This window comes from Lithobates pipiens, unplaced genomic scaffold, assembly GCF_037356315.1.
Source record: "Lithobates pipiens isolate NorthernLeopardFrog02 unplaced genomic scaffold, aLitPip1_a1.2 Scaffold_35, whole genome shotgun sequence".
In the NCBI taxonomy this organism is placed as follows: Eukaryota; Metazoa; Chordata; class Amphibia; order Anura; family Ranidae; genus Lithobates; species Lithobates pipiens.
The window spans coordinates 3,721,721-3,738,563 of NW_027507811.1; the positions used below are offsets into that span (position 1 = coordinate 3,721,721).

The 16,843-nt window shown below is 47.1% G+C and overlaps 1 protein-coding gene across 1 annotated transcript in view; it reads left to right on the top strand.

Moving 5' to 3' along the window:
* Positions 1-16,843, top strand: part of LOC143955452 (uncharacterized) — a 233,242-nt gene that overhangs the window by 186,648 nt on the left and 29,751 nt on the right. The window contains exons 8-9 of the mRNA XM_077465496.1: positions 7,718-7,842; positions 8,218-9,816. Coding sequence (XP_077321622.1) covers positions 7,718-7,842; positions 8,218-9,816 — 1,724 coding nt within the window. The remainder of the gene's footprint in view (positions 1-7,717; positions 7,843-8,217; positions 9,817-16,843) is intronic.

Below are 16,843 nucleotides of genomic sequence, written 5' to 3' on the forward strand. Positions count from 1 at the left end.
TGATGAGGATGGGGGGATGGAGGAAGAACACAAAGATCTGTACCAGGACACCATGGAGGAGTCATCCAGATACAGGAACCCACCAGAGAGATGTCCCCGTCCTCTGTATTCCCGGGATTCCACACAGGAAGGTCACACCATCGCTCAACGTCACAAGGTTGGTGGGACGGAGCATCTAAAACACAAACATCACTCATGGAGAAGATGTATAAATGCTACAAGATGTTATATTCTCTTGGTTTAGGGTGATGTTCTGATGGATATAAAAGTTGAGCTGGTTGGTGGGACGAAACATGTAGAACGTTAGAAGAGCTTGTAGAGATGATGTGTGGACACTATAAGATGATATTTCTCTGTGTGGTCTCACGTAATTGACCTCATATTTTAGAGTTGTTATTGTTGGGGGTTTTTTTTTTTTCTTTGGGTTTAGGGTGAAGATCTGATGGATATAAAAGTTGAGGTGAAATCAGAAGAAGAAGAAGAGAGGTATGTGAGGGATGATCAGCAGTCTATGGAGGAGGATGGAATAACGAGGACATTTAAAGAAGAGGAGCTGCCTACAGAGATCAGCACAGGTGGGTGCAATATAAATATAAGAGTCGGGTGGTTTTTGCCGATACCCGGGAGGTGACCTGATCTGTAGAAGTATATGTTTGTAGATGTCGTTTAATTCTGAGTTATTAGAGATACGACATTTCCTTTATCAGTCATAGACACATGTTCACCAATTAGCATTCAGAAAAGGACAGAACCACCCTCTGGACCAGGAGTGACCCCCCCCCCCGAGAGGCCAATAAAATGAGCTCATGCTTGTACAGGTATAAAGTTGTCACCTTCCTGAACCTCAAGAAGACTACTAGTCATTTTCGGCTTCAACAACCAGCAGGGGGCAGCCAGGAGAACCCAGAACTGTCTGCGAGCTTTGATCGGTATCACCAGATCTGAGGAAACGATTTTTTTTTTTTTTTTTATCTCTCATAAAAGCCGAAATATTAGCGGCAGAGAGATGAAAATAATTCCTTCTGATGGGACACGCGTTGGGGGCGAGGTGTGCGTGGAATGCGTGGAAACACACAGAGAAACACACAAAACGGTTATCTGGCGCCTGATGGCGACGGCTGAGCAGTGATTGCTACTGTTGCGAGGGCAAAGACACGCTGGTGTCGGAAATCCCATCCCCTCATTCAACCATTCCCGGGACCATTCAACCCTGGTCACGTCGGAACGTAGAACCGTCCTGTGGTCTGAAACGGGGACACCCCTCCCAGGGGAGTTGATTGGCCAAGGGCTAAAGTCCAGCCCACATGCATAGTCCAATAAATTGTGGAGCAAGGGAGAAGGACGGGGCGATTCCTATGAAGCCCTTCCGTCTGGCCCAGCAGACCCGTCTGCGGACAAACTGTTGGGTGGTGGCAAGATAATTTTGTTGGGATTAACACCGGGTCTTCACCGGGGCTGGTCTCGATATAGACTTAATCTTTAAACCCTTGGTGGGGCTCAGTCCCACATTTATTTATTTCCAATTCACTGACCAAACACAGTTATGTAGAACTTGTAATTATGGGGTGAATGATGTGGGGGAGGGGAACTCTCCCTCTCACCTACTTCACCACTATTCGCAGTGCTTCTATCCCACCAACCCACATTATGCCCCGGTCACAGAGTCTCCCTCTCTTCTACTTCACCACTATTCACAGTGCTTCTGTCCCACCAACCCACGTTATGCCCCGGTCACAGAGTCTCCCTCTCTTCTACTTCACCACTATTCACAGTGCTTCTATCCCACCAACCCACGTTATGCCCCGGTCACAGAGTCTCCCTCTCTTCTACTTCACCACTATTCACAGTGCTTCTATCCCACCAACCCACGTTATACCCCGGTCACAGAGTCTCCCTCTCTTCTACTTCACCACTATTCACAGTGCTTCTATCCCACCAACCCACGTTATACCCTGGTCACAGAGTCTCCCTCTCTTCTACTTCACCATTATTCACAGTGCTTCTATCCCACCAACCCACGTTATACCCTGGTCACAGAGTCTCCCTCTCTTCTACTTCACCATTATTCACAGTGCTTCTATCCCACCAACCAACGTTATACCCCGGTCACAGAGTCTCCCTCTCTTCTACTTCACCACTATTCACAGTGCTTCTATCCCACCAACCCACCTTTTGGGTTTAGAACCTTTAAACAGAAAGTGATGAGCGATGAGTCTACAGCTCCATGATGGTGGTCTTCACTATCAGCCCAGTTTTCATCAGGGTTGGTCTCCCTATAGGCTCAATCTTTGACCCTTGGTGGGGCTCAGTCCCACATGTATTTATTTTCCAATCACTGACCAAACACAGTTGTATAGTACCTGCAATTATGCGATGAATGATATGTGGAAGGGGAACTCTACCTCTTGCCTACTTCACCATTATTCACAGTGCTTCTATCCCGCCAACCCACTTTATGCCCCTCACACAGAGTCTCCTTCTCTTCTACTTCACCATTATTCACAGTGCTTCTATCCCACCAACCCACTTTATGCCCCTCCCACAGAGTCTCCCTCTCTTCTACTTCACCATTATTCACAGTGCTTCTATCCCGCCAACCCACTTTATGCCCCGCCCACAGAGTCTCCCTCTCTTCTACTTCACCACTATTCACAGTGCATCTATCCCACCCACCCACTTTAGGTCCCATCCACAGTCTCCCTCTCTTCTACTTCACCACTATTCACAGTGCTTCTATCCCACCAACCCACCTTTTGAGTTTAGAACCTTTAAACGGAAAGTGATAATGTGTGATGAGCCCACAGCTCCACGATGGTGGTCTTCACTATCAGCCCAGTCACCATCAGGGTTGGTCTCCCTATAGGCTCAATCTTTGACCCTTGGTGGGGCTCAGTCCCACATGTATTTATTTTGCAATCACTGACCAAACACAGTTGTGTAGAACTTGTAATTATGCGATGAATGATATGGGGGTGAGAACGCTCGCCCTATAATCCCTGTATTACAATCACTGCTTTGAAAGACAGTTCTCCATGGTGACCCCACTCTCTGACAAGGGTCTATGAATACAGAAGTGTACTGGCGAAGATCGAGAGGACTCGTTTATCATTTGTCATCACTGGTCCAGATGTGGATCCCCTTTCTCTATGCAGCTGCTTTCTCTGAGTGGGGTCTACAAGGTAGCTTAAGTTCCTCAGAGACTTAAGGTTGCAGGTACCGAGAGTAGGCACAACGTAACCTTGGGGCTGCAGGGCCAGAGGTGGTGCGGTGGAGGCTTTGAGGCTGCTGGGGCCAAGAAAGTGCCGAGAAGGGCTGAGACTGCAAAGGTAGAGTAGGTATAGCAGAGGCTGAGGATACAGCAAAGGGTCAGACTGGTTACAGTGCGGGTGTTTCCGGGTGCAGCCAGGGCCAGGACAAGGGTCTATGAATACAGCAGTGTACTGGCATAGATAGAGGACTCATTTATCATTTGTCATCACTGGTCAAGATGTGGACCCCAAAGCTGCTTTCTCAAAGTTGGGTCTACAAGGTAGCTTAAGTTCCTCAGAGACTTAAGGTTGCAGGTGCAGGGTGCGCACAACGGAAGCTTGGGGCTGAAGGGCAAGAGGTGGTGCGGCGGAGGCTTTGAGGCTGCTGGGGCCAAGAAGGTGCAGTGGAGGCCTGTTTGCGGGCGCAGCCAGGGCTGGGACAAGGGTCTATAAATAAAGAAGTGTACTGACGGAGGTCGAGAGGACTCATTTGTCATCACTGGTCGAGATGTGGGCCCCCCCCTTTCTCTATGCCAGGGTCTTTCGACATTTTTGTAGTCGAGGCACCCTTTAGAAGTGTGTACAACCTACGGGGGAAACATCAACCTGAGGGTTCGTTCACACCAGGAGGTCCGCCCAAGGCTGAGCTAGAACCCCCCCTCCCCCCGAATCCCCCCCCCCCCCCTCTTTGCCCTGGCTGCAATAAAATGACACAAAGCCCTCACAGACAAAGCAGCTGCATAAAGCAGGGCTTTTCAACTGGGGTGCCACAAAGAGCCTCCAGGGGTGCTGCGGCAAAATGACACCAAGCCCTGTACGGTCCGATCATGTAAGGGTCACTGTCTTATGTTCTCTGTACAGAGATGAGGGAGGGCCCATCCCGTTCCTCCTCCCGGATCCCCCCCCCCCCCATGCTGTTATCTGTATTTTGCCGGCACAACTGATAGCTGTCTAAGCTGCCCGACCTGCCCTTAGCAACCGAAGATGTCATCGGTTGCTAAGGGCAGGTCGGGCGGCCCATACTGCTTAAAGTTTTGCCATTAAAATACAGATCACAGCATGGGGTGGGGGAGAGCCGGGAGGAGGAACGGGATGGGCTCTCTGTACATGAAACTTAACATAGCGACCCTTACATGGTCGGACTCTACAGGGCTTTTTGTCATTTTGCCGCGCCACCCCTGGGGAATCTTTGTCGCACTCCAGGTTGCCGTGGAACCCTGGCTGAAAAACCCTGCTCTATCCAGCTGCTTTCTCTGTGAGTGGAGGCAAAGGTATCTTTAGTCCCTCAGAGTCTTAAGGCTACGGGTGCAGAGTAAGCAGAATCACAGGGCTGTGAGGGCAAAAGAGCAGAGATGGTGTTCCACCAGAGACCCCCCCAATGGGAGTTGTAGCTTAGCTGCGCGATTCCTCCTGGTGACCTAACAGATACTATCAGTCACAGAGGAGGGTAACAAGGAACTGGAGCATGAGAGAGGCAGGCAGGACTGAGTAGCTGTAAGAAGGGATGAGGTTTGAGGCTGTGGGTGCAGAGCAGGGAGTTTGAGGGCTGCAGGTACCGAGGAGGCATAGTAGAGGCTTTAGATAGCAGGTGCAAAGAAGGCACAGTAGAGGCTTGAGCCTGTGAGTGCAGAGGTGGTGTAGTGGAGGTTTAAGACCTCAGGGGCAGGGGTGCAGCTATGGACGATGAGGCTGTGAGTGCAGAGGCAGTATAATGGAGGCTTGAGACCCTGGGGGCAGTGGTGCGGAGAATTCTTGAGTCCTCAGGGGCAGAGGTGCAACAATGGACGATGAGGCTGCGAGTCCAGAGGTGGTGCAGTGGAGGCTTGAGACCTCGGAGGCAGAGCTGCAGCAATGGGAGATGAGGTTGTGAGTGCAGAGGTGGTGCAGTGGAGGCCTGAGACCTCAGGGGCAGAGGTGCAGCTATGGACAATAGGGTTGCGAGTGCAGAGGTGGTGCCATGGAGGCCTGAGACCTCAGGGGCAGAGCTGCAGCTATGGACGATGAGGCTGCGAGTGCAGAGGTGGTGCAGTGGAGGCTCGAGCCACTTCCTAAATGTCTTGCAGAACAATTTCATGGGTCAGATGGTAAATGTACCAACTAGAAACAAAGCGTTACTAGATCTAATGATTACCAACAATACAGACCTGATCATGGATGTGGAAATACGGTCCAATTTAGGAAACAGCGATCACAGGTCAATTCGTTTCAGTATAAATCACACAAATAGAAAACATAAGGGGAATACAAAGACACTGAATTTCAAAAGCGCCAACTTCCCTAAACTACGAACCTTACTAGAAGGCATAAATTGGGATAAAATCTTAGGAAAAAAGAACACGGAGGAGAAATGGGTATGCTTTAAGAGCATATTAAATTAGCCAGTGCATCCCAATGGGAAATACATTTAAACAAGCTAATAAAAGTCCTGGGTGGCTTAACGCCAACGTAAAAATTGCATATAAAAGCAAAGGAGAAGGCTGATGGATCATCACCAGCATTCCAACTTTACAAAGAATGCAACAAGAATTGTAAGGGTGCAGTCAGGGTGGCTAAGATAGAACATGAAAGGCACATAGCGGAGGAGAATTTTAAAAAATCCCAAGAAATTCTTTAAGTACATAAATGGTAAGAAAGGGAGGTCAGATCATATTGGTCCCATAAAGAATGATAAGGGGAATCTGGTTACTAAGGAGGGAGAGATGGTGAAGGTATTGAATTTCTTCTTCTCCTCAGTCTTCACGAGGGAATCAGGGGGCTTCAGTAACCAAAACTGCAGTGTTTATCCTCATGACACATCACAGGAAGCCCCTCCATGGTTAACAGAGGACAGAATTAAAATTAGACTTGGGGAAACTTAATATTAATAAATCACTGGGACCAGATGTCTTGCACCCGAGGGTACTTAGGGAACTCGGTCAAGTAATTGCCAGACCATTGTTCCTAATTTTTACTGACAGTCTACTGACTGGAATGGTACCAGCTGATTGTAGAGAAGCCAATGTAGCACCAATATTTCAAAAAGGGCCCAAAATACATCCCTGGGAATTACAGACCAGTCAGCCTAACATCAATAGTATGTAAACTCTTGGAGGGGATGATAAGGGACTATATACAAGATTTTAGTAATGAGAACGATATTATTAGCAGTAATCAGCATGAATTCATGAAGAATCGTTCTTGCCAAACCAATCTACTAAACTTCTACGAGGAGTTGAGTTGCCATCTAGATAAAGGAAGGCCCGTAGACGTGGTGTATCTGGATAAAGGAAGGCCCGTAGACGTGGTGTATCTAGATAAAGGAAGGCCCGTAGATGTGGTGTATCTAGATAAAGGAAGACCCGTAGATGTGGTGTATCTAGATAAAGGAAGGCCCGTAGACGTGGTGTATCTGGATAAAGGAAGGCACGTAGACGTGGTGTATCTAGATAAAGGAAGGCCCGTAGATGTGGTGTATCTAGATAAAGGAAGGCCCGTAGACGTGGTGTATCTAGATAAAGGAAGACCCGTAGATGTGGTGTATCTAGATAAAGGAAGGCCCGTAGACGTGGTGTATCTGGATAAAGGAAGGCCCGTAGATGTGGTGTATCTAGATAAAGGAAGGCCCGTAGATGTGGTGTATCTAGATAAAGGAAGGCCCGTAGATGTGGTGTATCTAGATAAAGGAAGGCCCGTAGACGTGGTGTATCTGGATAAAGGAAGGCACGTAGACGTGGTGTATCTGGATAAAGGAAGGCCCGTAGATGTGGTGTATCTAGATAAAGGAAGGCCCGTAGATGTGGTGTATCTAGATAAAGGAAGACCCGTAGATGTGGTGTATCTAGATAAAGGAAGACCCGTAGATGTGGTGTATCTAGATAAAGGAAGGCCCGTAGACGTGGTGTATCTGGATAAAGGAAGGCCCGTAGATGTGGTGTATCTAGATAAAGGAAGGCCCGTAGACGTGGTGTATCTGGATAAAGGAAGGCACGTAGACGTGGTGTATCTGGATAAAGGAAGGCCCGTAGATGTGGTGTATCTAGATAAAGGAAGGCCCGTAGATGTGGTGTATCTAGATAAAGGAAGACCCGTAGATGTGGTGTATCTAGATAAAGGAAGACCCGTAGATGTGGTGTATCTAGATAAAGGAAGGCCCGTAGATGAGGTGTATCTAGATAAAGGAAGGTCCGTAGACGTGGTGTATCTAGATAAAGGAAGGCCCGTAGACGTGGTGTATCTAGATAAAGGAAGGCCCGTAGACGTGGTGTATCTGGTAAAAACCAGAAGTGCTTGTGGCTGTGCAGTACTGAGGAATCACTGGCTGCTGGATCACGGGAGGTAAGAAACTGTGACACCATTTCACTTGAGGGGGGAAGCCTAAAATATGAAGCAGTTCTCCATCTTCAGAACTAAGTGCCTGATGTGGACTGGCTTAGTTGAACCAACCCATTCATGTCTAGCAGTCATCTTCTTCTTTTTATTTTTTTTTTTAGTACATGGACAACACATCAAGAAAACCAAATTGTCTCCAGGCTGTAAAGTAGAAGATGAGGACATCACTCGGTATAATCGAGGAGAAGACTTCTTCACCAGAAATGCCCAACTGGTGCCCCAGAGTGTAGATGGACCATCGTATTCCTCTTATCCCGAGGAACCTCAGACTGTGCGGGACGGTGCCGGACCATCGTATTCCTCTTATCCCGAGGAACCTCAGACTGTGCGGGACGGTGCCGGACCATCGTATTCCTCTTATCCCGAGGAACCTCAGACTGTGCGGGACGGTGCCGGACCATCGTATTCCTCTTATCCCGAGGAACCTCAGACTGTGCGGGACGGTGCCGGACCATCGTATTCCTCTTATCCCGAGGAACCTCAGACTGTGCGGGACGGTGCCGGACCATCGTATTCCTCTTATCCCGAGGAACCTCAGACTGTGCGGGACGGTGCCGGACCATCGTATTCCTCTTATCCCGAGGAACCTCAGACTGTGCGGGACGGTGCCGGACCATCGTATTCCTCTTATCCCGAGGAACCTCAGACTGTGCGGGACGGTGCCGGACCATCGTATTCCTCTTATCCCGAGGAACCTCAGACTGTGCGGGACGGTGCCGGACCATCGTATTCCTCTTATCCCGAGGAACCTCAGACTGTGCGGGACGGTGCCGGACCATCGTATTCCTCTTATCCCGAGGAACCTCAGACTGTGCGGGACGGTGCCGTCCTTCCAACAGAAAAGAGGTTTTGCTGTCCCGAATGCAGGAAATGTTTTCACTTTCAGTCCGGCCTACGTGTTCATCTAAGGTGCCACTCGGGCGAGAGGCCGTATTCCTGTACTCAGTGTGGAAAACTTTTTCGTTTTAATTCCAACCTTCACGTCCATATGAGGTCTCACTCGGGTGAGCAGTCCTTTCCCTGCACTGAATGCGGGAAAATTTTTCGTTTTAAGTCCAGTCTTCGCGTCCATATGAGATCCCACTCGGGTCAGCTCCCCTATTCCTGTTCGGAGTGCGGGCAGTTTTTCCCGACGAAACCGCAGCTTGTCGTACATCAGAGGTCTCACACGGGCGAGAAGCCGTTTTCCTGTCCTGAGTGCGGGAAAGGTTTTGTCACCAAATCAAATTTAGAGAGGCACCAAGTTTCTCACACGGGGGAGAGGCCGTTCGCCTGCCCCGAGTGCGAGAAATGTTACGCGCGGAAATCGCAGCTCGTCATGCATCTGAGGTGTCACTCGGGGGAGAAGCCCTATTCCTGTACGGAGTGCGGGGAAAGTTTTTTGTGGCAATCCCAACTTGTCAGACATCAGGTATTCCATACGGGCAAGATGCCGTTTTCCTGTACTGAGTGTGGGCAGAGTTTCCCATTGAAATCAGAGCTTGTCAGACATCAGACGACTCACACGGGGGAGAAGCCATATTCCTGCCTACAGTGCGGGAAATGTTTCTCGCAAAAGTCCTATCTTTCTGTACACCAGAGATCTCACACAGGAGAGAAGCCGTATTCCTGCCCCGAGTGCGAGAAATGTTACTCACAGAAGTCGCAACTTGTCATTCATCAGAGATTGCACACGGGGGAGAAACCGTATTCCTGCCCCGAGTGCGGGAAATGCTTCTCGCAGAAGTCCTATCTTTCTGTACATCTAAGGTCCCACACAGGCGAGAAGCCGTATTCCTGCTCTGAGTGCGGGAAATGCTATTCTCGGAAATTAGAACTCGTCACACATCAAAGATCTCACACGGGCGAGAAGCCGTATTCGTGCCCCGAGTGCGGGAAATGTTTTCTACGTAAGACAGATCTCACCACGCATCAGAGATTGCACACGGGGGAGAAGCCGTATTCCTGTGCCGAGTGCGGGAAAAGTTATTCGCAGAGGTCCTATCTTTCTATACATCGGAGGTGCCACACGGGCGAGAAGCCGTTTTCCTGCTCTGAGTGCGGGAAATGTTTTTCGAACAAGTCCAATCTTTCCATACATAAGATATGCCACACGGGGGAGAAGCCGCATGCCTGCCCCGAGTGCGGGAAATGTTTCGTGCGTAAATCAGATCTCGCTAAACATCACAGCACACATGGGGGAAAGGCCGTATTACTGTCCTAAGTGTGGGAAATGTATTTCAGAAGTCGTGTACAGTGCTGGTTGAGTCCAAATAAGAGTGCAGACTGTATGCTCCCGCTCTTCGGAAACAATGAATTTATGGTAAAAGAAGCGCTAGATGTATGGATTACCAGGGGAGATCAGACTAAAGAGTAAGTCTGGCAATCTTGGTGAAGCAGAAGTACTGTCAGATGCATTTGCTTGCAGTATGCCCCCTGCTGTCTGAAAGTGGAAAACATGACATTTTCTGACGTATCGTTTCATAGTTAACTGATACAAGCAACTATATGATACATTTTTTTTTAAGTAGATTTGATTGGCGTGTCTTCAGATTTGTATTAGGATTTTCTTTTTTTTAACAATAAAACTAAGTCATAAAGATTTTAATTTATTTTCCTGTTTTTTATTGTGGTATATTCTCGCCGTCATAAATCTCGTCTGTGGTAGACTCCAATTATAAGTTCATAGATCCATCTATCATTCCTCCCGAAAATTCCTCCTCCGCACCACAACCACAAGATCATCCTTCTTCCTCACTTTCACATCACGTCTAACATAGAGAAACCCCCTCCATCTTTTTCTATGTCCTGTGTCCCTCTAAACAAGAGGATCAGCATAAATACAAACAGCCCAGTCTTGTGAGGAATCAAGCCTTGTTTCTGGAACACCAACTGCATTCTCATTCCCATCTATATTTCCACCCGTAATTCCTCCTCCACACCATCACCACCTCCAACCACAAGATCATCTTTCTTCCTCACTTTCAAATGGCATCTAACGTAGAGAACCCCCCCCCCCCCCCCTGCATCTTTTCTATGTCCCACGTCCCTCTAAACAAGAGGATCAGCATGAAAACAAACAGCCCAGTCTTGTGAGGAGCCAAGTCATGTTTCTGGAACATCAACCACATCTCCAACCACAAGATCATCTTTCTTCCTCACATCACATCTAACATAGAGAAACCCCCTCCATCTTTTCTATGTCCCGTGTCCCTCTAAAAAAGAGAATCAGCATGAATACCAACAGCCCAGTCTTGTGAGGAGTCAAGCCGTGTTTCTGGAACACCAACTGCATCTCCAACCACAAGATCATCCTTCTTCCTCACTTTCACATCACGTCTAACATAGAGAAACCACCCACCATCTTTTTTCTGTGTCCTGTGTTCCTCTAAACAGGAGGATCATAATGAATACAAACAGCCCAGTCTTGTGAGGAGTCAAGCCGTGTTTCTGGAACACCAACTGTATTCTCATTCCCATCTATATTTCCACCCGTAATTCCTCGTTTGCGCCATCACCACCTCTAACCACAAGATCATCATTCTTCCTCACTTTCACATCACATCTAACATAGAGGAACCCCCTCTCCATCTTTTTCTATGTCCCGTGTCCCTCTAAACAAGAGGATCAGTATGAATACAAACAACCCAGTCTTGTAAGGAGTCAAGCCGTGTGTCTGGAACACCAACTGCATTCTCATTCCCATCTATATTTCCACCCGTAATTCCTCGTTTGCACCATCACCACCTCCAACCACAAGATCATCATTCTTCCTCACTTTCACATCACATCTAACATAGAGGAACCTCCTCTCCATCTTTTTCTATGTCCCGTGTCCCTCTAAACAAGAGGATCAGCATGAATACAAACAGCCCAATCTTGTGAGGAATAAAGCCGTGTTTCTGGAACACCAACTGCATTCTCCTTCCCATCTATCTTTCCACCCGTAATTCCTCGTTCGCACCATCACCACCTCCAACCACAAGATCATCATTCTTCCTCACTTTCACATCACATCTAACATAGAGAAACCCCCCCTCCATCTTTTCTATGTCCTGTGTCCCTCTAAACAAGAGCATCAGCATGAATACCAATAGCCCAGTCTTGTGAGGAGTCAAGCCGTGTTTCTGGAACACCAACCACAATTCCAACCGCAAGATCATCATTCTCAAACAATAAAACTAAGTCATAATTAAAAATGTCTGTCCTGTTTTTGTGGTATATTCAGACTTTCACCATCATAAATGTCAGGACGCCTGTAGTAGACTCCAATTTTCAGTCCATCAATTCATAGACCCATCTATCCTTCCTTCCCGAAATTCCTCGTTCGCACCATCACCACCTCCAACCACAAGATCATCTTTATTCCTCACTTTCACATCACATCTAACATAGAGGAACCCCCTCCATCTTTTCTATGTCCCGTGTCCCTCTAAACAAAAGGATCATCATGAATACAAACAGCCCAGTCTTGTGAGAAGTCAAGCTGTGTTTCTGGAACACCAACCACAAGATCATCATTCTTCCTCACTTTCACATCACATCTAACATAGAGAAACCCCCTCCATCTTTTCTATGTCCCGTGTCCCTCTAAACAAAAGGATCATCATGAATACAAACAGCCCAGTCTTGTGAGAAGTCAAGCTGTGTTTCTGGAACACCAACCACAAGATCATCATTCTTCCTCACTTTCACATCACATCTAACATAGAGAAACCCCCTCCATATTTTCTATGTCCCGTGTCCCTCTAAACAAAAGGATCATCATGAATACAAACAGCCCAGTCTTGTGAGGAGTCAAGCTGTGTTTCTGGAACACCAACCACAAGATCATCATTCTTCCTCACTTTCACATCACATCTAACTTAGTGAACCCCCCCTGCACCTTTTCTACGTCCCGTATTCCTATAAACAAGAGGATCATCATGAATACAGATCGTCAAGCCGTATTTCTGGAACACCAACTACATTCTCATTCCATCTATCTTTCCACCCGTAATTCCTCCTTCGCACCATCACCAACTCCAACTACAAGATCATCTTTTTTTCCTCACTTTCACATCACATCTAAGATAGAAAAGATGAAGGGAGGTTTCTATATGTCCCATGTCCCTCCTAAACAAGAGCATCAGCATGAATACCAATAGCCCAGTCTTGTGAGTAGTCAAGCCGTGTTTCTGGAACACCAACCACATCTCCAACCACAAGATCATCATTCTTCCTCACTTTCACATCACATCTAACATAGAGAAACCCCCTCTATCTTTTCTATGTCCCGTGTCCCTCTAAACAAGAGGATCATCATGAATACAAACAGCCCAGTCTTGTGAGGAGTCAAGCTGTGTTTCTGGAATACCAACCACATCTCCAACCACAAGATCATCATTCTTCCTCACTTTCACATCACATCTAACTTAGTGAACCCCCCTGCACCTTTTCTGTGTCCCGTATTCCTATAAACAAGAGGATCATCATGAATACAGACCGTCAAGCCGTGTTTCTGGAACACCAACTACATTCTCATTCCATCTATCTTTCCACCCGTAATTCCTCCTTCGCACCATCACCAACTCCAACTACAAGATCATCTTTTTTTCCTCACTTTCACATCACATCTATGTCCTGTATTCCTATAAACAAGAGGATCATCATGAATACACAGTCAAGCCGTGTTTCTGGAACACCAACTACATTCTCATTCCATCTATCTTTCCACCCGTAATTCCTCCTTCGCACCATCACCAACTCCAACTACAAGATCATCTTTTTTTCCTCACTTTCACATCACATCTAAGATAGAAAAGATGAAGGGAGGTTTCTATATGTCCCATGTCCCTCTAAACAAGAGGATCAGCATGAATACAAACAGCTCAATCTTGTGAGGAGTCAAGCCGTGTTTCTGGAATACCAACTCCATTCTCATTCCCATCTATTTTTCCACTCGTAATTCCTCCTCCACACCATCACCACCTCCAACCACAAGATAATTTTTTTTCCTCACATTCACATCACATCTAACATAGAGAAACCCCCCTTCATCTTTTCTATGTCCTGAGTCCCTCTAAACAAGAGGATCAGCATGAATACAAACAGCCCAATCTTGTGAGGAGTCTAGCCATGTTTCTGGAACACCAACCGCATCTCCAACCACAAGATCAGCCTTCTTCCTCACTTTCACATCACATCTAACATAGAGAAACCCCCCTTCATCTTTTCTATGTCCCGTGTCCCTCTAAACAAGAGGATCAGCATGAATACAAACAGCCCAGTCTTGTGAGGAGTCAAGCTATGTTTCTGGAACACCAACCACATCTCCAACCACAAGATCAGCCTTCTTCCTCACTTTCACATCACCTCTAACATCAAGAAACACAAATGATGAGTTTTCTGGTCAATCGATCTGCAGCAAGATAAAATCCCCTCTTCTTTCAGAACCATGGTGTGAGCAGCTGAGCCGTAGCCTTATAGCATGCAGTTTCTCCCATAATTCCTCCTCCGCACCATCCTAACCTTAAACCCCAAGATCATCTTTCTAACTGACTTTCAGATGACATCTAACATCAAGAATCACAGATTGGTGAGTTGGCTGGTCAAATGATCTGCAGCCAGGTAAAAGCCATCTACTGTCAGAACCAGGGTGTGGGCAGCTAAACCCCAGCCTAATAGCATGCACGTTCATCCGAAATTCCTCCTTCGCACCATCACAACTTCCAACCACAAGAACATCCTTCTTCCTCACTTTCACATCACATATAACATAGAGGAACTCCCTCCATCTTTTCTATGTCCCGTTTCCCTCTAAACAAGAGGATCAGCATTAATACAAACTACCCAGTCTTGTAAGGAGTCAAGCTGTGTTTCTGGAACGGCAACTCAAATCTCAATCCTCAAAAACATCAACATCCCCATTCTGTTTAGTAGGCTGCTGGAACTTGTATATTGAATTTCATCTTTTTGTTGTATAGTTTTTTTGCCTTGTCTCTATATGTTTAGCGTTAATGTTGGGATCTCCTTATCAACTGTCTAAGTCTTCCACCATGTTCTCTTATATTACCCTCTGTTAATGTCTGACCCTCCTCCGTTCCATTAACCCCATTGCTGTTGTGAGCTAAGACAGGGGTGGGCAATACATTTTTCTAAGGGTCCACATTAGAAACTGGGACTTGTTGTGGATGGCCCAAACCAATAGGTTGAACTTCTATATTCCTTCCACTGTTATACACGCCTCTGACATGTGACGTCTAGTTCTTTTCTGTAGGGAGGGAGAGCAGGACCTTGAAACACCTCCCCACATGTCCTCACCCACATCATATCCTTGTTGCCCACCTCCCATGGTCTACCCCAAATGCATAAGGGGCAGCGCCACCCCTTTGACATGTTCTAAGCTGCTGAGAAAGGATGGAACTGCGACCCCCACCATCTTGGTGATCGGCAGACCAACGAGGACAGAAGCACTGCCGCCGTCTTCTGTATGTTTATCTGTAATGTAGGGTCTCCTTATCAACTCTCTAAGCCTTTCCACCATCCTATTGTACTCATTGTTTATGTCTGACCCTCCTCTGTTCTGTTGACTCCATTACCCTCCCCTCTAACTCATTTCATAAAATTAAGATCTGAGTTGAGAGTCACAGGGGGAGATTAAGGTAAGGTGAGAGTCAAGATAACGCAAACTTACGTTGTGGTTTTTACCCCAATTAAATGTGAAGGTGTAACTGTGTATTGGGAGCAATCTTTGGGTCTATCACCATGTCTGTACTGCCCCCTGACTCCCGTCATCAGGTCGGGCTGACATTTGATCTTGGGGTATAGGTTGCTAGGTATGGTGGGTTACGGACAACTGTAGGAAATAGGTACCAGACACATTTCATTTTAATGCTGAACAAAAGTTTATTGCTCACACAAAGAAATTCAGGGAGAGAGGGGTAAGAGCACAGGACACCCTAGGTCAAATAGACTAGAAGACTCCTCAAAAAAAAAAATAGAAAGGTAGACAGCAGTACAGAAAAGAGCTTTTAAGCTTTAACCAGTGTTCTGTACTTTCTTGGCAACAGCTGTCTCCAATAGCAAACAACTCACAGTAAAGTGCAGGATATGGTGGAATGAGTCCGTCTTTGATGCGTTCCCAGTTTTTTCATTGTTCCCTGTCTATGGCAGAGTGGCTTCTGGCACTCCATCTACAGGTCCCCATCAGTTCCTGCATGCACGTAGTCAAGCTCTCAATTGCAGAGCCTGAAACACATGGCTAGGCCTTAGGCTTCAGGCCTGCCCAGCACAGCAGTTCCTCCCACACCAAACCAAGGTCTAGGCAGAAGGACCCCGATCACTTCTTTTAGCATGCACCAGTGGTCAAGAAAACGCCTACTGGTTGGCTAGGAGAAGTATGCATATTAATAACCCATTTTCACTGCAGCTCATCATACTATTGCCAACGGTACCAGTGACACCTACTAGCAAAAGATAGGAACTACAGATACAATGAACTTAAAGGAAACCAAAATGACCACACAGATTACAAATTAACCAGGTTACCTACAACCAACCACAATGAATGTAAGTGGTAGCCCCTGCTTAGGACAGGGTGCTACACGTAGATCAGTATGGAGCCATTTCTTAGTGACACCTTTCTAAACCCTGTGGTTGAATCACAGTTTTACCACCCCCACGCCCTACCCCCTTTGGCTCTGCTGAGGGAGCAGCCAAAAGGTGTACACATGTTTCAGCAGGAATTAAACCACCTGTTGCTTTTGGTGGGTGCTATTGCCTGCAAATCGCGACCCATTCAGGTAAATGGGGCCACTCTGCAAGCGTCCTGCAATGGCCTGCTTCTGAGGGTTCCAAGGGTTTAAAGCAGAAGGTGAGAAAGCAACACAACGCTGCCCACTTTAACCCCTTGAGATAAGAAGGTGGAGTGCACTTGGTATCACTCCGTATGATACAAGGAGCCAGCACTACAGACGAGGTGTCGGCTTATGCAGCTCTTGCTTCCTACCAAAACTCCAACTTTACAAGTGGTCCTTCTGCATTGCACTCTGTTTGATGCTCTGGGATGGTGGGCCAGCAAGCCCAGACCGCGATCTACCAGTCACCTGGCCGCAATCTACCTGTAGAGCACGATCTACCGGTTGCTGACCCCCCTGGTGTAGACACAGCCTCTGGGTGGAGACCAACTTATTTTAAGCCTGCCAAGCCCTTAGTGTCATGCTTGTGATAGTGTTTGAAACACATGCTTTAAGCGCCCTGTTTTTGCC